Here is a 22,068-nt window from a genome sequence, read left to right on the forward strand (position 1 = left end):
ATATCTGGATTTACATGACAGCCTATGAGGAAATGCATTCCAAAAATTATAATATGATGCGGGAAAGAAGAAACAAAATAAGCACAAACCTACGAAATTGGCCAGTCAAGACAATGCTAAGACGTTTTTGCTGATGAGAAAAGGTGATTTTGAAAAAAACTGCCATCTCATCCACTGTTTGACTATGGATGGTCAATGACAATGTTTTCAAAATCGTCAGGGGAATAACGACCAAGGCTAAACCATCATCTCATGAGGGAAAACAGAATCAATAATATACTTGCCTTCGCACATTCATTTACTGAAATGTTATCAAGGGCAGCAAGGATAAAATGTCAACTATAAGTGTCTTCTTTGCCAAAGAACATAGGAGAAATAAAGAGGAGAAAACAAAAGTCATCACAACCATAATTGTAAAGATGGAATAGAGAGAATACCAAGAGCAGAATTTTAAGCGAAGATGAAGAATATATGCAAGCAATGCTAACCTCATTATCCATCATGCCACAAAAAGAGGAATCCAAGAAATAAAAATCACCTCTAGTATTAGTTTGAAATGCAGCTGGGCAAAAATGAAGACTGCAGAGATAAGAACAACTAAAAACCAAAACAGAATACAAGGACATCTGTACACTATTAACTGAATCCAATGTTTACCTATACAAGTAATAGCCAGTGCAGTGACGACCTTGGGCTGTTGTTGAACACTTAAAAGACATGAATCGAATTACAAACTCCCTTCAGTATAAATGCTTTCACTTTAGTACTGTAACACTTGCCTTTTACAGAGGTAATTCTCAGTTGAAGTGCATTCGTATGAGGCTTAACTTGATAGAAAATGGGTCAGTGCATGACTGCACAGGTAGAAATACCAATATATACTCAACTCGCTGAATAAATTCCTATAAAGCAAATATGAAAATATGTTTCAAGTACCTAATCAATTGGAATAAAATGATTAATAAAATAGGAAAACAAGCAATTGGATCTATGGAGTTTCAAAGCCCAAAAGCAGGTTCAATCATAACAATCACTTAAAAAGGGGGAAAAGTTACTTTAGTGGAATGTTAGGGCACCAGTTTGAAGGACGAATATTTTCAGAATGTTATATGCCTTAGAATTATCAGAGTTGTAGAGAACATTCATGTGCGGCAGCTACTAACAACCCACTACATAATTATGAAATGAACCATTAAGAGTTCAAAAGAATAGACCTTACCAACACAGAGTATTAGAAAAAGGGGTTCCAAGAAGTTATGATAGAAATTTAGTCAACTGAATGAATTTGAACAAAATAAGTGAAGGCCAACGGTCATTCCATTTCAGTTCCTCAAGGCTATGTGATGCATACGTTATAACATTCTGAAAATTAAAGTACCTATTAATGTGATGAAATCTTATCTTGAAACCACATAAACAAGTACAAACTGCATAAGGGAAGGACAGCTTAGACCACTGGACAGAGTGAGTGGCTTTAATGTTTTTTTTTGAGTGACCAGAGGAACCAACCACTTGAAGATTTGTGCTTTTACATACCCATTCAAAGGAAGATCAAGATGAGTTTATTGTTTTTAGGCATTGGGTGAATTTATACAAGTTGGAATGTGAGATGCCAGTCAAGCTTTGGGTTCTTTGAGCAGTTCATTTGAGATACTGAAAAACCATTCACCATTCAGGGAAAACCACTAAAAACTAGGCAGCTACCTTCCACAGCCACCAACATGTTTTTAGCCAATCGCAAAATAGTGAAATGTTTCGAGAGCTACTATGATTTACCAGAGGTATTCCCCAATCATTTGCACCATATATCATTTATACACATGTCTATTGGAATAGACAGGGTTCAAGCACAGTAATACTTGAATCAAATTGAAAATAACATTTCCATTGTCTTTCGTGCACACCTCATGCAATTTCCACAATATACATACATTGAACCTCTGGATATTTTCAGTGGTTTGCTTCATATTAGCCACCACCAAATTACCTGAAATACCTTGGCTCACAGTTAAGTTTGAAAAGGAGGGCTTTTTCACATTTTATACCCAACAAATAACTACTCACAGCTACGGCAAATTGGGCAATTAAAAACTGGGTCACAACCAAGTCAATGAGGAATACCAAACAATGGAACTGATGTATTCCAACAATTGTATGATGCAAGCAATCACCAATCGGCCACAATATCTCTAAAGCGACAAGTAAAATGGTGTGCTTGGCTTTTTTTTTAAAACTAATTCTTCATTCCACAGCACTGTTCTGCTTCATGGCAGGGGTGTCAATAGCAGTGGAAGACCCACAGACAGGTCCCTGCACCAGCACAGCTAAGTGAGAATACACGCCCTAACCATCAAGGCGATTCACTTGGAATACAGCACCGTACACCATTATGGGGTGCCATCAGCAATGTCGAGTGAGGGATGAGCTGATCGAGGCTCTGGGCTCAGGAGACAGCAGCTCCTCCTGAGGAGGAAGTGCGAACCATTTTCCCTGGCCTTGCCCATGTGTAAACATATCCATCTTGGCACGCCGTGACAAAGCAGTCCTCGTGGAAGGAAAGTGCAGTGAGACGCTCGTGTGCAATCTTCTTGCAAACGAGAGGCTCAAGGACGGGGCACTGGTCGAAACGGGGACAAGCGGGGGTTGCTATGAGCCTTAATGGGTCATCTGAGGCGGTAGACGACCCCACACCTAAACCGGAACTGCTGTTATCTGGCCCTGAACCACGGGACGAGGTCCCACGGCCAGGGGCCCCACGGTCCCTCCTCCGATCCCTCCTGTCCCCACTCCCAAACCCCAATGCCGCCAGCCTCTGTGTCAGGGAGTGGAGGGTGGCCGTGGTCTGCGGTTCTGGCTCTGGGCGGACTTCTCCTGTCGATGGGACCTCCCCATCAGAGGCGGAGGCCGATGAACTGGGCGATGGTGCCGTGTCACCTGGTGTTCTTGCGCCACGGTCGTTCTTCCCTACCCCCCTTCTCGAATGTGTCCGGTTCGAGCCCGTTAAGCTTCCGCTTCCTCCGGAAGACCTGGATGAAGTCACTGGGGGCTGCCTGAGAATGTCCTCTGTGATATCCCAGAGGCACAGCTGCGTATCCTGCCCCACCGAACCGAGGCGGTAGCAGGCAATCCGGTTGTAGTCTGAGGGCGGTGGGGAGGAACCAGCGGCACCACGACCTGATCTGCCTGGGACGGGAGAGATGTCAGAGGCCTGGGACCTCGGAGTTGGCGGGTGGTCATGGTTTCGGAGGCGGTGTGGTCGGTTGGGTCTCTGAGGTCGATCGGGTGGGCGACGGTGCGGAGGAGGCTCATCTTCTTCCGATGCACCTGATTCATCTCCATCAACGGCGACGGTGGTGGACGTGTGTGGGTCGAAGGCCACGACAGAGACCCAAGACCTGTGACCCTGACCACGGGCTACCACTCGCCTTTCCCGCAGTGACCAAACAGTGACCAGATCGTCCTCTCCTCCAACAGCAACATAGCGACCATCGGGAGACCACGCAACACAAGTCAGGCCACCAAAATAGGAGCGAGCACAACCGAGTAACTCCATTGCATCGTGGCGAAAGACGCGGAGGAAGCCATCCTGCAAAAAGGCGTTGCAAGTGCATTAGTGTGAAAGAAATTTGTATTTTTGTCTCCACATAACCAAAAATTCTTTTACATAACCGCTCATAGTATTAAAGTGGCAAAAATAAATCTTCTTACATAAATGCTCCTTCACTTCTCCACTTTAGACTAGCATATATGAACGGTCATGGACATATAGGGTGCAGCCCTTAATTCCGGACAGATTTCAATTTGAATTTCCTGCCATATTGTAGTTTCACCAGAGGTCGCGATTTGCGTTCTTGAAAGCTATAGGCATTTAGTAAACAGTCATAATCTCAAAATGGCCGAGATGTTACGTACAAGTGCTAGAGTACAATCAAAGAGCCGCTATTATCAAAAGTGTTCTGGGCATTCCCAAAGTGAAATAGTTCAATTTTTCGGGTACCCTAGATCAACTGTTTCCAATATTGTGGCTAAGTACATATAATGCTTAATTCTGGGGAAGGTTTCACTAACCCGGCGAGGAAATCTCATTCGAGGAACCATATGCTTGTCCGGATTTAAGCGCTGTATATTACATTATTATGACAAGTTTTCCAATACAGATTACACAATAATGCTTTAAGAAGCGGCAAAGGTATACAAGGTGGGGAGGGGTATGAGAACCTTTGGGTGAGATGATGCAGACGAATACTTTCAAATCAAATGTGAATGTAAGGTTTCTATCAAACGCTTCCACAGAGAAGGAGATCAAAAGATACTTTCTTCTGGTGACAGAAATGGCAACAACAATTGTTTTCTAATTTGATTCAGTGAGGTAAAGGTCAAGCAAGAGTGTCCAAGAAGAGTATAGACAAATATATCCCTCGTATTTAGTGAGATGCCAATGTGTGAACATATAATTCTAATTGAAAAACCCTAATACTTTAAAAGCCATACAGTTTCATAATTTATAATGACAAGATAATATCTATCACCCGTTTTTTTTGCAAATAATCCCAAATAATGAGACAACTTTAAAACAGTTAATGCAAAATAATGGGTACATTAGAGCCTGGAATACTGAGAAAGGTCACTTCAGAAATCAAGGATTTTTTTACCCTCAGTTAATCAAATTCAATCAGTTGTTTTGGAATGATCAATAAACTGTACAAAAATATTGGCCACAAGCTTCATATTTGGTGAACAAAATCTTTTCATGAGCACGTTTTCCAACTAAGTCCCCCACACACACACACACACAAAAGTAATTTTTTCAAAATAATACACCCGAGAAGTAAACATATTGAGTTTAATTTGTATAGAGTATGAATATTACCAGTAACTGATGGATCAATCACTGCTACCATATTTACCACACTTATAGACATGCTCCACATATTATTTCACAAATATGCTACATTAAGATACTTAAGGGTTTGACATCATTTTTTTCTACCAGGAAACATGATCAATTCACGGAAGACTCAATGGGCAATGGCAATATTTGATTAGTCTCTAAGACAAACCACAAAAGCAGGTGGGGTGTTCCAAACTCTCTAACAACAACAGCTACTAGTTTTGCCATACATATTCTGCTACTGTTATAGCCTGCTCGAATTCCTAATGCACAGAAAATCGACAAGTTGTTAATAGCATTTACTCTTTAGCCAAAGAAGACTTATACCATGGCTCAACCTTACAATAGAAGGATGCATAGAGGATAGTCACCCTTTGCATATAAATCATCACACTACCATGAAGGGAAGTTTGTGGAGACAGCAGTACATAGTCTACAAATCAGAAGAGGTGCCAGATCATGTTCTGCGTGGATTGGTTAGTTCTCACCCAATTTAGTGAAACTATTTAAAATTCTACAATTTAAATAAATGTTAAGACAGACCACACTAACAATTATCATGCTTAATTTAATACCCTGACCAGCATTTTATTATGAAAAAAAGATAAATTTTATCATTACAGCTTTTGAACTTGGTTATCAAACACCTCTCTGCTGGAGTGAATAAAGTTGGCATCTACAACCAGGTATGCCAATTCTTTGGTGGTACTAATAACATGATGGTATCTGAACAGAACTGGGATCATGCAGAAGAGCCTGAGCAAGGGAATCAAGTGTATCTGGTTCAGTTCTTATCATGAATCATCCTTAACAAGGGGTAATACTAGGTTCTAGAATTGAGTGAATTGATAGCTCTTAATATCGTTATGGCTCAAAGATCACTCAAGAAAGGATGAAAAACTGGGAGTTGAGATGATAAGGATACAACCTTCCAGTAAGCACTAATTCTTGTGGAGGGAATACAAGATGGTACTTGAGGAGTTTGGTCTGGGCAAATATGAAGAATAGAATGCCAGGGTTATGTGCAGAGAATGGTAGAATAACAGATGCCCAAAAGAATGATGACAGAAATGATTCAGCATTTGAGATCAATAGGCAGGCCAAAGCTTTAGCTGGCTGGACTTAGTCCCTTAAAACCTGTGGATAATAAGATAACTTACAGGTAAGAATGACAAGGCTGCCTGTGGAGGAGACCCAAGGGCATAAGAAAAAATTAGCACCACATAAAAGAGAGAAAGACTCTAAGCTTAAAAAATTTCATTTCCTAAAGTCCTCACCATTTGTGGGTAGAGGACACATGATCTACAACAGCGCCCTTCTTTTGAGATGTACAATTCAAGATACCTTTGTGGGTCTCTCCAGACCAGTCAAGTTAAAGTTTTATAAACCCAAAAATTCAAATTTGTAAGGAAGGCATAGGAGCAAAGAAGATTAAAGTGAATAAATCACAAGTGAATTGATAATGAAATTCACTAAGTTTCAAAGAGTGGAGGAAGAGAACAGATGAAGATGAGAAAAACCAACTGGACACACACATCTTGAGAGACAATAGCTCATTGAAGACTATAATTGAAAGAAATTTGGATGGATCTAAGACTAATTATGGAAGGCTAAGGAGAACTATGAAAGAAATTCATGCTAGATCTGGGGCCAAAGGGCCATAAGGGAATGGAGAGATTGGCAGAGAACAGGATAGTTAGTAGAGCTGATATTAAGAAGTCTAAGACTTATTACATAATGATTCATTAACAATAATATCATGGACTTATAGTCTGGGTTTTCAATCTCAATGGTATAAGAGAAATCAACCATAAGCTAGACAAAACTGCTATGAGGGCATTCTCAATCTGTCTCAAAGACACAAATAATCCACCCAAATGACTTTTTCCCCAACTGCTCTTGGGATTTACAATTCAACTCCAGGCGATAACTATGAGGAAAACTGAAGTTATTCACTTGAGAGTCTCCATATAGCCAATCTTATACTACTATTTTAATTTTTAAATCTTGTGTAAAATCAAAAAACTCCTACTTCTAAAGGTAAATTAGTGCAGGTTTAAAATATGAGATATTCTTGTTCATCCTGGAGTCAAAATATTCATTAGCAGTTGAATGCTAGGAACTGAACATTGGAAAATTTTAAATTTTATTACCCCTGCATGGGATTCAATGAATATCAGTTAAAGATAACATTAAAATGGAGTTTCCTTCAATTAAAGCCTTAAGATAAGAAACTGAGAAAAAATTATTAAAATTGAAAAATTACATCTTACTCCATAACAAGCTTTTTTAAATTATGCTCATATTTACGCACGCCAACTGTGGAAAAAATTTAGCATGAGGTACTTCAGCCAATTAGTATTGTCAGGCCCATATTAATAGTGGCTTCCCACGGTAAAAATTTACTGAGTGATTTTCGACTAAGGACACACCTGAGGAAGTCTCCCAGAGCTGGGCTATTACGAATGATAAGAGCCTTAATTTTGGTTTATCCCAGACCTTAAGACAAAATATTACCCATATGGTGCATAATAATTGCATACATGTGGTCAAGGTTTTAAATCGAACATAGTAATGGAAATGAAAACACAAACCATAATTAAACCGAATGTAGCATTAAATTGCCTCAGAATTCACGAAATATATCGCATCATACATTCCGATACATCAGTCACAATTAAACACAACAACTTTCCTGGGAAATTAATCATGAAGTAACAAATAGAAATGCAACTCATACATATTTGTGCAATGGAATTGAACTGAAAATTTCAAATTACATCCATACCTGAGAGGCAATGGCTAAATGAGCCGAGCAAGGAGAGAACGCAAACTCGTTGACACGACCCTCTCCCACTGCCCACCTAAAGATTGGATTTCGAGCACCACCTTTGGCCTTGCAGGTGTAGATTGTATATCCATCTCCTTGCTTTAAAGGTGTATAATGGGGAGGTGCTGTTCCACAAGGTAATTCATCATTGTAAAAGTAGAGTTGCCCACTTCCATGGGAAACCAGGAACAAGTTAGGTGAGCCAGGAACCCACCGAACACACGTAACTTTTGTTTTGTCTATTAGCCTCTGCAAAGATTGCCCGCAAGACAATAAGTAAACAACTCATTTATCATCAAGATCACTGTTTAATACCGTAATTACATACCTCTTCATTAAACAATTTACTAAGTTCTTTCTTGATAGGATCGAACAGCTGAATTTGGCCGGTAGAAAATCCAACCAGTAAAGATACACTATCTGCTGTCATTGTAGTCGTATTGAAATCATGACATGTCGGATTAGTACCTTTATACACTTTCTTATCCAATGGCTTAGCCAGATCGGCTGCCTACAACATGAAACATATACAGGTAGGTAACTTCATTTAAACAAATAACAATTGATGCAATGCACCAAGCGAAAGGAATGGCTTAATGCGAAGAAATGTTCATGTAATTTTAATCCAATAAACAGACGGTATTTCAAATGAATGTGTGCAATCTCACCTTCTTAACTCCCTTATATACATAAACATACAGTTCTCTGCCGAAATTGAAGCATATTCTGTCGCCATTTCCTCCGGGGTCTGGTAAAGTCACGAAGGATACGCGTACTGAGGTACTACCTTGAGTATTTGTATAACCCACTCTATTAGGTCTCGAATAATCGGATGGAGTAAGTCTATATGTTCCCTCCCTAGTAATAAATTGAGTTTTTAACTCATCCTTGCCTCCACCATCTACTTGCACCGCCATTTTAAAACTCCACTACCGACCACTAGTGTTGGAAAGGGAGAATAGTGTTGTTCCCGAGCTTCAATTGTTTCCCACCGGTAAAATTTTTAACAAAAACAATTGAATGTTAGTATTTGTATAGCTGAAACATGGCACGTGGGAGGAAGAGGCAATTTGGGGGCAAGCATGGTAAAGGACATAAAAAGCGGAGAGAATTGATATCGAAAGAGGATGCACACCACTATAAAGAGTTTGGAGAGGCTCATCCATCTGAAGAAAATTTCTCCAAAGGTCGACAAACAGTAAAGGTTGTGGAAGATGAAGTTGAAGAAGATGAGCAAAGTGACTCAGAAAGTGAAGAGGAAGAAATTGACCCATATAAAAAGTTACTATCAACTCTCGCACCATCAGACATTAACTTAAATGATAACGCGATTGATAGTGATGATTCTGAAGACTCAAATGGTGAGGAAGAGGCGGACGTACCTGACAATGAAAGTGTAAATGATTTGAATAGTGACATGTCAGCGGATGAGTTTGATAGTTTACCTGCTGAAGAAGGTGAAGAAGATAAGGATATCGTTGATTTGGATAAAGAAGAAGTGGCCAGCGATGAGGAAGAAGCAGAAAACGACAGAATTGACGAGGAAAGCGAGCAAAATAGTGAAAGTGGACATGAAGAGGACCATGACACCGACGAACTTCCTGAAGATCCATTTTTCAAACACTTGCGCTCCCAGTTAAGTGAAGACATGGTCAGCGTACTGTCATCATCTCCTGTCATATCTGTTAAACATAATATCAAATGGCCTAATCTTGGTAGCATGGTGGTGTATTTACCTAAATTCCCCAAAACAGCTAATACGTTGTCGACCGTCAAATGTGCTCTGCCAGAAGACAATAAAGTGCTTGTAGATTCTATTAGTTTACCTAAATTGGTGAATGTGTCCGAACAAGAGTGGTCCAGATTATATATTAAGGGCCAGTTACGTACAAATTTAGGAAGTGCTAATCCTTGTGGAGATATTGACGGATCAAACGATAAAGCCGTCAATTTCACAGGATTGCAAAATGAATTATTTTCTATTATTAATTCTTACAAAGACTTATATTTCCCAGAATGTCATCAAAATGATAGCGAGGAGGTAAGATTTGTGTACGTTCTCCATGCAGTGAATCACATTGTGAAAACTCGTAATGAAATAGTGAAGCACAATTCTCGTTTAGAACACAAAGCAGAGGTTCCGGAAGAATTTCGAGACCAAGGGCTAGTTAGGCCTAAAGTTTTAATCCTAGTGCCTTTCAGGGATGCTGCCCTGAGGTAAGGAAAGAGTGTATTTTAAATTAGCATGCAATGAATAATGTTATGAATTATCAATGATGCTGGTCATTCAGGAATGTCATGTTGTAGCTATTAAAGTTTCATCTAAATCCATGTATCATGTTTTTGTATACACAAAAGTCAATATACAGTGAAGTGAAGAGATGTTACCTGAGAAATAGTGAATGGGATGAATTTGCAGTATAAGAATAACATTTTCCTTGGCTGCTATCATGAAAAAGTCTTGAATGTTCAATTAATTTTTTCCGATTTGAAAACAAGTCGACCCTATTTTCAAGTAAAACTTTATTTTCAGGATTGTGAAAATGATCATATCAATTCTTGTTCCAAATAAGAAGGATAACGTGACCAACAAAAAGAGATTTTTCGAAGAGTATACTGGAGGAGAATTAGCCATGCCAAAAAAGAATCCAAAGCCTGAAGACTATGAGATTACCTTTGCTGGAAATACTGATGACTGTTTTAAAATAGGCTTAGCTGTCACAAAGAAGAGCTTGAAGGTAAATCATATTTCTTCCATTTATTCAGAGATTAGTATTTATCATATCCTAGTCAATTATTATTTTATATTTTACGAAATTATGAAATGGGTTTGAACACTGGGATTGGTTGTGAACCTCATCGATTTCACTCTAAATCTACATGAATATTCAGCACGAGGTTTTGGTGACGTTTTGTAATAATATTGAGGTGCAATCTCTTTAGGACTTGAGCTTTACATGATTCATCTCAAGACACTTTATAGTAAATAAAATGTGAAAAACTCAGGAAATTTAGTGAGTAGACATTGATAAAGGAATAGACTGAACACATAATTTACACTACAATTTTATTAATGTGACTCTTTGGGTCATCTTCAGCTTTTGCGGCCTGGATCATTTTTGTGAAAATTATACGCTTTTCCTTTTCCCAAATGAATAATGTCCACAGTGACGCCCTTGACTGTACACTGAAGTTTGTTTAAAACAAATTAGCCTTAAATTCATTGTATGACTCAGTTCAATGTTAGCTACAGGAAACAACTGGTAGCTGTTGTGATAGCAGTTTTGTTATTGTGTTGAGTGATTTCTAAGCAATAAAAATTCTTAGAAGCAGATGTATAGGCCCCCACCAGTACTTTTTAATGAAAGTTCCTGTGTCAGCACATCATCTGACACCGACTTTTTTTTGGACAATTTAAGTAATTGTGCTTAATGATTTCTAACAATATGTTACCTGCAGAGTTATTTTTTTTACTGAGGTCTATCTGGAAGAGTTAATAAAATCAAAGGCAGTGAATGAAACTGTTAAAGCCATTTTTTGGTGGAATGTTTTTCATCCTACAGACAAATAAAACTGCTGTAATTCCTCCAATAAATTTTTATTTTCCACTTGCAGGAATGTGATTTTGCCATTTTGTGGCATCAGCAGATGAATATGCATAATAGTCGAGGGAATTTACACTGTTAGGAAGAGTGGGCAGGATGATGTGTGGGAGGGAGAAGAGATATGGGGTGAGGTTGGAGTGAAATTAATTGGGTGGGGGGAGGTGGAGGACAGCAGTTCAGGGGACCCTACTAAGGGGTTAAGTCAGTGTATGGCCCAGGGGAGCCTTGGGCAGATTAGGCATTGGGAAGAATATGAGTGGAGAGTCAGAAGGACAGAATTGTTCATTTAATGGAAGGGCCTCCCAGAATGCATAAATGTAATTATCCCTGTTAGATAGCAGCCTGTGCACGGTCTGCCCCTCCATCTACTCATCAACTCTTCACCTCTCCCTGAAAATATATACACCCTGAAATCAAATGTATATTCACCTGATGGTACCACTAATGTAGTGAAATCATGGCCCTGAAAGTGGGAAACAAAAATCAATTGGTGAAATTGCTGTCTTTCCTTTTCTCTGTACAAGCAATATTTTTTGGTAGAAATTCAAACACCAGGTACTTCTTCCTCTCCACGGTACCATGCAAGCCACCGCTAGGATGTGTGGCAGGAGGTGATTCAACACCGGGCATGTGTGTGAAAAAGAATTCAAGTAATGTAGATTGCGATAACTAGAGGATATGTACTTGTGTATGTAATTGAGTTATGAAAGGAGTTGTTAGTAACTAAATAGGCAATAAATAATGTTAGATGAAATAATGATGGCATACTAGGTTGCATAGACTGAAAAAAAAGAAAAGTATTTCCCCTCTCCCTGTGTAGCTGGATACAGTAATTCTTATCCCTTATAGTTCATGGAAAAAAACCTCTTTAATATGTCTTTACTACACTTATACCAGTACATAGTTCAAAGCTGAGCTTTCAAAAACTTCCCATTCATTACTGACTTAACTGTATTCATTTCTTGAGTCAGGCTGGTAATAATAATATATTTATTTATTTTTTCATCTGGTACACTATTGAGTAGTAGTAGTTTTTAGGGGAGGCGACCGACAGCTGAGGTCATTTGCGCCATAGGGGATGGACAGGAAAGGATGAAGGGTGAAGAGAAACCCAGTGTCGGCATTAGCCTACTCTTTACGAAATGCACCAAGGGGTCCGCAGTTTAACGTCCCATCCGGCGTTCTCACTCAAAGTGCCCTCCACAAAGCACCTCAAAGTAGGGATCGAGATACCTCTAAAAAATATTCAACACAGCCGGGATTTGAACCCGCGCCCTCAGGGTGGGAAGTCAGTACGTTAGCCCACGCACCATTTTAATCCCCTACACAATTGAGAATACATGTCAGGTGAAGAGACAGCAGGTCTTAGGACACATCAGTGGGATATAGATCACATTATTCCCAAATAGAAATACATTTATGGTAGGAAACGAATAGACACTTAAGGTTTACGTAAACATTAATTTACACTATGTTAACATGCATCAACCAGATATACAAATATAATCTTCTGGAATATTGAAAATATCTCGTTTATTAAATGTTTAGGCAAATTGTTAAACAGTTTTGTGCACATTGATTTTGGTCCTTCAGCTACCATAGACAGGTTTGATGTATCTTTATATCTTCTAGCATAATTACAGTGGTAACCATTATTCTTTGTAAAGTCAATCTTATTTTTCTTAGCATAAATTACTGCATGATAGATACATACACAAGGAACAGTTAATGTTCCCAAATCTATAAAAAGAGGTCGGCAATGTGCACGATAAGGTTGATTATGTGTGAGTATTGAATACTATTTTAAAATAAGTAGCATTTGAATTACTTACTATTAATATTAGTCGAATGTAAATAAATACAAGTCTACTGTTGTTGAGCTTGGCAATTGAAGTAGAGGTCAGCCTGGTATAAGAGCTGTTGCCCTTAGGGTCTCGAAAACATTTATATTGCTCTGCTGGAAGAGCTGGAATCAATCAACCAGGCTTGTTGCTTGCTTTCTTAGATTTAAGTAATCTTATTCAGCTTGTATGTTCTCTTACACAAAGATGTACTTTTCTTTGTTGCTTTCAGCTTTACACAGATTTCTATTCATCTGACATCTTGATTGCGTCACCTCTTGGGTTAAGAATGTTGATTGGAGCTGAGGGTGAGAAAGACAGAGATTATGATTACCTCGCATCCCTCGAATTGCTTGTCATGGATGGGACTGATATTTTCACGATGCAGAATTGGGATCATGTCATTCATCTAGCTAACCACCTCCATCTTCAGCCGAGCTCAGCTTCCATCTCACGTAGTGGGACTGACTTCTCAAGGGTTCGCCCTTGGGCTGTGGAAGGATATACAAAACACTATAGGTTAGATTTTAATGCCTAAAAATGTGATCCTGTTCTAACTCTTCCTACTGAAACATGAAGTTAATAGTCAGAAGCTTTCCGAAGTGGATTTGATAAAGAAAATGATTATATGAAATATTATGTTTAATTAAATGCATATTTATCAGTACGTTATGGATGCATTAGGGGCTTTGTCAAAAGGTTAAATTGATTGATATCATTGAATGATAGAGGAATAAAAAGGGAGTTACATGTTATTGTCACTTTATTTCCATCTATGGTAGTACTCTGAAAGCAACCCATTGGTGTGTGGAAGGAGGTTTAATCACCAATGGAAATGATTGGAAAAGTGATTGGATTAGGAGAATAGATGTTAAGTTGTTGATGCCCTGAATTGCTATCAAACAGTTTATTGTTCTGGAAAATTGGGAAAAAGGTATAGTATTACCCAACATCTTAGAAAATAAGTGGGAAAGAGCCAAACTTTTTTCAAGAAGCCAGGCTATGGTGTGCTAATCGGGGCTATGGTATATAATTTATGAATTCCCAGGAATGATGTTTCTTTTACTTGTCAAACCATTTCAATAGCAGTCTACTCTTAATTTATTAGTTTTGTTGCCTATCTCTATAAATCTTCATATATGGACTTACTATCAGCAAATAAGTCGAATCTTTGAATGATTGGGTGCCTCAAATAGAAAGAAATGTCATACAGTGAGAGGAATGTTTAAATAAAAAAAACGTGTAATGGCCATGCCCTTTTGGTTAATTTGTGCTTTAAAGGTTAATGTGAAATTTACACTAGGGTCTGTGGCCCCTCCAAATGGCAACACATGTTATTTACATTTTCCATTATTGTGTTTCGCCTGCATTTTCTTACACCTGAGACTAAAATTTCAGTTTCTTTTTTCTATTCCATGTATTCCTCTTAAGCATATAGATGCTCAAGGAACTTGATAATCTTGTGAGACTGATTACATGGAATGACTCTGAAATTCAAAAATATGACTTTACCATTACAAAACTTAGTTTCTCATTCAGCTGGTAAAAATAAAGCAATGATAGAAATATTGAATTAAGAAATGGGCAGAGCCTGGCTAAGGAAGAAAAATAAAACTCCAAAGGATGACAGTTAAAATGATATCAATAATGCCAACTTAGCATTTTATTTTTGATTTAATTTCATAAACTGCCCCATTTGAATGACAGGCTTGGTAATCCAGTAGGTATAGGGCTTGGCTATTGACCAGAGGGCCTAGGTTCAATTCCTGGTTACCCTTAGCTTTGCCCAAGCTGCATGAATATTTGGGTTCTGGGAAACAATGGGTGACTGAGGGAAAAAAATTGTCTCCCCTACCCAGATGTATGAATTTCATTTGATTTCACCTTTGGGTTGTTCTCTTGGTATCACAAACAAATATTCCTTTTAAAGATAATAAAATGAATTCTGCAGATGGAAAACATTTTTTGTGCGCATGTTGCTATTTCCAATCTCCGAGGAAGAGATTTTGAATTGTCCCCCTTTTAAAAAATACAAAATTCCTTTGGGATGTTAATATTTCAGTACCAATCACCACTAGCAGGCTGGTGGTTTGTATATCTGTGTCCCCATTATGTTTTATTATTGATTGAACCCTTAAAGCCTGGGAAAATATGGTGGTCCTGGGGTTAGTGTGTTAGAATACTGACTAGAAAGCCTGGGTTATACTTCTGGGAACCCTCAGCTTCAACCGAGATGGATGATATTTGGGTACCTAATTTTACTGGGAAAATAAGTGTTGCAGGAAAAAGAACTAGTCATTCGACCCTGATATATGAATTTCACACACGCCATTGACCTTAGTACTGGGCGAGCTCTACCCTCATCTATCAAACTGACCTTCGAGTTCATGACTGTGATTGGTTTTGGTTCTTAACACTGCGTATTGTACAATTTGTACTGGTATTGGGGCAAAATGGTTCCCAAATGGGGTAGAGCATTCATCTTATGACCCAAGGGTCTCGGGTTGAAATCTTGGGTGTTGCCTTTGGATAACCCCATCTAAAATCTAGTTGGTGCAGTTTTCTGATAACTAGAACTCTTAAAGGAAAACAACACAAGGATATATATCCCCCCTTTTCCATGGTGTCCTACTCTTTTCAAAGTGAATGTAAAATGGTGGAACCAGAGCAGTCTTCCATGCTGCTTCCAGGAATTACCATTGTCTAGGTTGGCTTGTAGGACAACAGTTTCTCCCCCAGTTCTGGAGGCATCTTCAGGTTGAAGACTAAAAGCTGGACAACTGTTACAAGGTGAAACTGTTGTCCAACAAACCAACCTATGCGACGGTAATTCCTGGAAGCAGCATGGAACGTTCATCAGAAAGGCATTGCTGAAGCCTTAAGAATAATCTGAACAGTCTTGTTTGATTTGAACTGATTTAAGAGAAGTTTCTTTTTCAAATATTTTGATTATTTTACTTAGATGCATTTTATTTTCCAAATAATTATTACTCTGGTGGAGTAATCAAGCAAAAACTATCACAAATCGAAATGAAATTCTCTCACTGAATGACTTTCTTATTGTTTATGGTTGCTTTAACTGTCAAGGAAGAGTTTGTCCTCGTAAATGTAGAATCTATGAGCTAATCAAGATTTTCCTCCTACAGGCAGACACTGGTGTTTGCAGGCACCCCCTTACCTGGTGTATCAGCTTTATTTGCATCGAAATGCAAGAATTACGAGGGGGCTGTGCGAGTAATGAATCCAGTTTTGACTGGGAGTATTTGCCAGGTGGTGGTGCAAATGCCTCAGGTATGGGCCCCTTAGCTGTTTTTTGTTGCTACACAATTGTTGGAAAAAACTTGGATAAACCTCCCTGAGTACATATCTCCCTGCAGCAAAATTTTCCATTTCTTTGAGTTCATATAGTTCATTAAATGTCACTCATTAGTATTGCATTTTGAATGGTAATCTTTGCATCATCAATTACCCTTTAAAGTTAACAAAATAATTACTTGTAGTCAGCTAATGGTCAGTTGCTGAATCTGGATGCAAAATATTAAATATTTTGCTTTCTAAACAAATAGTTTCGTGCTATTCAGATAAGTTGCAATAGAAAAAACTGAAGTGTACCAAGTTTTGGTGTAAAAGAAATGGGCTTCATGGGGCAGTCATAGTCATGAGTGTAATTCTTAATTTTCAAAAGAAAACATCTAAATCCCTGTTCTTAAAGGGTTATATTCAAAGATTGCCTCCGCCAATACAAACTCAGGTCAAATAAAAATGGAATTACCGTATTTTCCCATCGATAACGCACACTCCCCAAATTTCCAGCTTCCAATTCCTGGGATTTATCCTGCATAGAAACATATCGTGGGAGGAACATATTTTGAAATTACATAAAAAGTTAATTTCCCTATGCTTCCTCATAAGAAATACTGGACATTCTGTATTTATTATTGTGAATTTTATTCACTGATACTTTTAGTATCCTTTTCTGGGGTTCCTCTCCCTATGTGGGCATAATCATAAAATCGCGAGAGAGGATTATACATATAATGAGTAATGCTCCTTCTGGTGCACCATGTAATCCTATTTTCAAAAGACTGTTTATTACCAGTACCCTGCATATATATATTTATTGCCATCTTGAATCCAAAGGGTAATGTTTCTCAGTACAGGTCCAACTGCAGTTACCATAGTATGCAAGGACCTGCAATGACCTTAACTAGCCATTTGCCAGAACTTATAATACCACTCATGGGCCCAATGCAGTGGGCTTAAGGTTGTTTAATAAGGTTGTTTTTATTCTTTCTGGTTAATATGTCTATACTTTTTTATAGGTTTTCCACAGAATCGATGCCAAAACTGCTGTAGAAGCTATTGATTTAAGATTCAAGACCTTCACAAATAAAATTCTACCACAATATAAGGACAAAATAACAAAACATGTAATGATTTATGTTCCACAATATTTTGATTATGTCCGTATCCGAAATTATTTGAAGAGTGAGGATGCATCATTTGTGCAGATCTGTGAATATGCCAAGGTGGGTGTTTGCTATGGTCATTTGTTTGAGCATAATTTTTCTCTGCTTTTTAATTTATACCCGTTTCTCTTTTGTGCATGATGATTTCTCCACGTGTAAATGGTCCACATTTCAAAAGCCTCCAATCTACACTTATCATCTTGCTTCAATGAGTGTTCCCTCACCATAAAATACCATGGTCCATATCTGAGTTATGATGAGGCTTTTCTTAACATATCCATTCAATGTCCCTGTAATCAATGCCATCCTTGTGAAGGCTTCTTTCCTTAATGTGATTCTTCTTCGTATTATCATGAAAATAAACTTGAAACTTAAAATATAGTTCTTTAGGGATGATTGTGACACCTTTGTGTATTTAAAAAATCAAAATATTAAATTTAAGTGTAATCAAGGGCTCTTTTTAATGTACACCATATAGTGTAGGGTATTTTCTACTTATTCAAAAGCGGACTACCATGCATTTGATGGTCAGCTATCTTCTCTCTATTTCTTGTTCCCTGTTACTTAATTCTTGATTAACTTATTGCCAGTAAATGATTGCTAAGCAATGTGTTCATTGTGCAAAATCAAATTGATATCATCATGAAGTCTCAAATGTTGAGAAAATTGTTCATTTTTGTACCTTTTATTAAATTTTAATCACTGTTAACGGTTTTTAAATAGATATTTGTGCTTTTTTATTTGGTGAACGCATAATTGTTTGGAATTGAGCATTAAATTAATGTTGTTCTATTGATTGTAAGGCATTAATGAATTTTATTGTTAACATTTCTTCTAGGACGGCAGAGTGGCCCAGGCCAGAGATTTCTTCTTCCATGGAAAGTCACACTTCTTACTTTACTCTGAGAGATTTCATTTCTTTCGGCGGGTTAGGGTCAAGGGTATCAAGCATATCATATTCTACCAGCCACCAACATACCCACATTTCTACTCTGAATTGTGCAATTTCATGCAGGTAGGTAATATTAAATTCTGTCTAGTAGAGTATGTTACTGTCTCGTTCAAGGATATTCCTCTTGTATGAACCACCGAACAATTCTATTTTTGTCAATTAAAAAATTAAATTTTGTTTTTTTGTCAATTAAAAAAGTTCTAAAATACGAAAAAAAAATGACATCTGTTAATCTAGTTTTCCTGTTCATTAGCATAAAGGACATAATGTAATTTCATTATTGTCATAGATATGGTTTAGTCTGGGATATCAGTTTTCCACTTTTCCTCATGACGTACGTAGATCTTTGAACATGACGTCCAAACTTTTAGAATTTCTGTAGTATTTGCCAATAGTTTTTGTCTGCCATCTATATGCTTGCAAGAGAAGCAGGCATATGTGAACAAATCATTATGAGTAAGTTGATCAACCAATGTGTTCTCCCGTCCTTATAAAAATAGTAATAATGTATAATATAATATATTTCTTTTTCCAGGAGAAACGGTGTTCAGTATTGAGAATACATGACCGGTATATAGGACACATTAATGGGATATAGATCGCATTGTTCCCTAATAGAAATATAAAATACAGTTATGACAGGAAACTAATATATACTTTAAGTTTTACATTAAAATATGTTCACACTATAATAAAACTCATCAACCAGGTATGCAAATAGATTCTTTTTGACTAGAACGATTCAACATCATAAAAGATAAATAGTTATTGCTCATAATATTTATGTTGAATTTTAAAACCGAATGCAAAACAGTACATGCATTAGATGAAGAATAGAAAGGGAAGCTATTTAAGGTATGATGATAAATCAACAATATCCAGCAAATTGTAATAATTTTTTCTCCTTTTCTGAAGAACATTTTGTTTGTTGCATACTTGGTGTCTCTGTTATATCATTGTTAATCAATTATCAAACTTTTAAAATTTTATGTAGCCTCAAAAGCACGCTGAACTCAGAAAAACTATTATGGGCAGGGCAAGATCCATGGAATAACAATTTCTTGTAATTTGGTACTGATGATTGCCTAACTCCCTGAGCATAAAAATGGGTGTTCTCTCTTGGATGTTGACGGAAAGTAGCTATGAGATAATTTTATTTAAAAAGAACAAAAAGTGGTTTTATGACTGATAAGTCATTCTGTCACAACAAATGGAAGACAGTGTTTGCTACAATTTAGTGATGTAGTGTTCTCAGATACTGTCTCTAAGTCCCCTGTGTTGATTATTTTACATTTTTGCCAATTTTTGCTGTGAAGCTTTATTATCATTGGCTGCAGCTCTCATTTCTCCATAATTTTTCTTCTAATCTTCTGAATGGGAAATTCAAGCTTCATATATTTTTTTCTCTCATTTGTGTGTGTGTGTATTAATATATGTATATGTGTGTGTATATGTATAAATATGTATGTAAACTATTGCAATAACATTAGCAAAAATTAAAATGACATAGCTTAAAAAAGTACTTAAGTTAATGATGGAATCAGTGTCCTCAGAATTAAAGGGGATTTAACTACCAAATTTCAATGAAAGTGGTCATCCATAGACCTGGTCCTCCACTTGTCAGTAAAAAATGAAGTCAGTCAATAGATATTTTACCTCGGACAGATTACCAAATATCATTCTGTTAAATATGAAAAGGGAGGGTTTTGGTGAAAGCTAATATTATTTCTGAAAATTGGACATTGAAGCTGAAGTTGTTGGACAATTGCAATTGTATGATTGTGAACCTATTTTTGATATTTATATGAACCCCACTGTCGACATTAATTGATGTGCTCCTCCATTTTATTTATTTTCAGGCGTCATATCAAAGAAAAAATCAGCAGGATAGCCACGTGAGTGTGGCTATATTATATTCTCAACAAGATGTGGAGCAACTGGCTGGGATTGTTGGCTCAGATAGAGCAGCTAAAATGATAACTGCAGTTGATAGAAATGTTCACATGTTTGTTACCGGAGAATGAGGAGATGATTTTTGTTTCTAAAAAAAGGACTTTCGAGAAGAAAATTTGAAATGCATTGGAAAGCATTCTCGTAACTTCTGACTGTGAAGTCAGTTTTAGTGGTCACATCTTTGCTTGTAAATATTACTTCTAACATATGTACATTTATGTGTTGTTTAATTTTTGAGTATTTTTTGTATTAAATGACTTGAATTTATTTCAAAAGACTATTTATTTCAGTAAATCGAAATAACAAAATTACATGTCTATGTGCAATCTATCTTTTGCTGCTTGTGTGTGACTACATATTTAATCGAACACTCAGTACATACTGGAATGACAATTATCCAAAAACAATCATCTATCAGGTTTATTATTCTTTGGACCCAACAAGCATCTTCACTTCCCCTTGTATCTACGCCTATTCTCTCTCCTCCAGCCACAATGCAAGCCACTATTGGCATATGACCAACCAGAAAAGTTATTCCTAGCAATATAAAGTAATTTACTCACATGGTTTGTACAAACCATAACCTTAATGGCTACTTAAAGCTTCCATCATACTTTTTTTATTGAGTTGGAAGTAAGTGAATGTACATTTATCTATTGGTTCACTTGCACCTTGAAGAGCCTTCTTAAACATCAGTTCACATTTTTACCGCCCAAGCGTGCGTATGGAAATGGTCACTATTTGTATGATGATATGAATTTGGTAAATGTTGAATTCTGGCATGGAGTTGCTGACTAAATGATGGATCATGCCATGGAAAGATGTACAACTGGTTCATTGTCTATGATAAGGCATTTGAGATGGTGAATGAGATATCATACTGAGGTTCTTAAGCGAGACTGGATTGGGCTGGAAAGCAAGAAGGTAATCAAGGCAGCTGTGTTCATGAATAATAGCAGTGGTGAGAATCATGAAGGATGAGACAAATATGGAAATGAGTGTTAGGGGATAATTTTGCATGCCCAAAATTTTATCCAAGATAATGTTTGGTGACTAATGAATATTGAAAGGATTTGGCAGATTAGTGGTAAGAGGATGGATACTGAAGATTAGCAAATATGCAGATGAACAAGCAGTTGTTATTATCAAAGGTAGTCTTATCAGTTGGGTAGATTTTGGATTGACACACTGACTGACCTCAGGCCCACTGATTTCTAAACTTCCCCTAACATGACAAAATGTGTCACTCTATACTAATATAAACCCTTAAAATCTGTATACTTCCTACCTCCATTTGTGTAATCCAACATTTCTCTTCTTTTCCAACCTCTGGTACCAAATTCTCCCCTCTATAAAATTCTTTAAAATTCCATAGCCAATCAATATGCCCTGAAATCACCTTTCCTGGCTTATTTTAATTTCTCCCACATTGCAATGCGTAGAAGTTCTTTGTTTTTCTTCAGTCCATTCCAGTTTATTCATCTTCCTCCACAGTCGCATTTCAAAAGTCTCCAATGTATTCCTCAT

General features: G+C 37.4%; 2 protein-coding genes across 2 annotated transcripts; one reads left to right on the plus strand and one right to left on the minus strand.

Moving 5' to 3' along the window:
* Positions 1–1,303: 1,303 nt before the first annotated feature.
* LOC139699021 (WD repeat-containing protein 20) lies at positions 1,304–8,638 on the minus strand. The gene is made up of 4 exons (XM_071598019.1): positions 8,390–8,638; positions 8,050–8,232; positions 7,680–7,970; positions 1,304–3,586 (listed from the first exon to the last, which is right to left on the minus strand). Exons 1-4 carry the CDS (start codon positions 8,636–8,638, stop codon positions 2,444–2,446), a joined length of 1,866 nt encoding a protein of 621 aa, XP_071454120.1. The 3' UTR covers positions 1,304–2,443.
* A 128-nt stretch (positions 8,639–8,766) lies between these two features.
* LOC139699022 (U3 small nucleolar RNA-associated protein 25 homolog) lies at positions 8,767–20,722 on the plus strand. Its single transcript, XM_071598020.1, has 7 exons — positions 8,767–9,938; positions 10,255–10,459; positions 13,400–13,686; positions 16,314–16,458; positions 17,490–17,696; positions 18,475–18,651; positions 20,448–20,722. The coding sequence occupies exons 1-7, from the start codon at positions 8,767–8,769 to the stop codon at positions 20,610–20,612; spliced, it is 2,358 nt and encodes a 785-aa protein (XP_071454121.1). The 3' UTR covers positions 20,613–20,722.
* Positions 20,723–22,068: the final 1,346 nt, after the last annotated feature.

The sequence above is a fragment of the Hetaerina americana genome, unplaced genomic scaffold, assembly GCF_022747635.1.
Source record: "Hetaerina americana unplaced genomic scaffold, ioHetAmer1.1.p SCAF_9, whole genome shotgun sequence".
Classification (NCBI taxonomy): domain Eukaryota; kingdom Metazoa; phylum Arthropoda; class Insecta; order Odonata; family Calopterygidae; genus Hetaerina; species Hetaerina americana.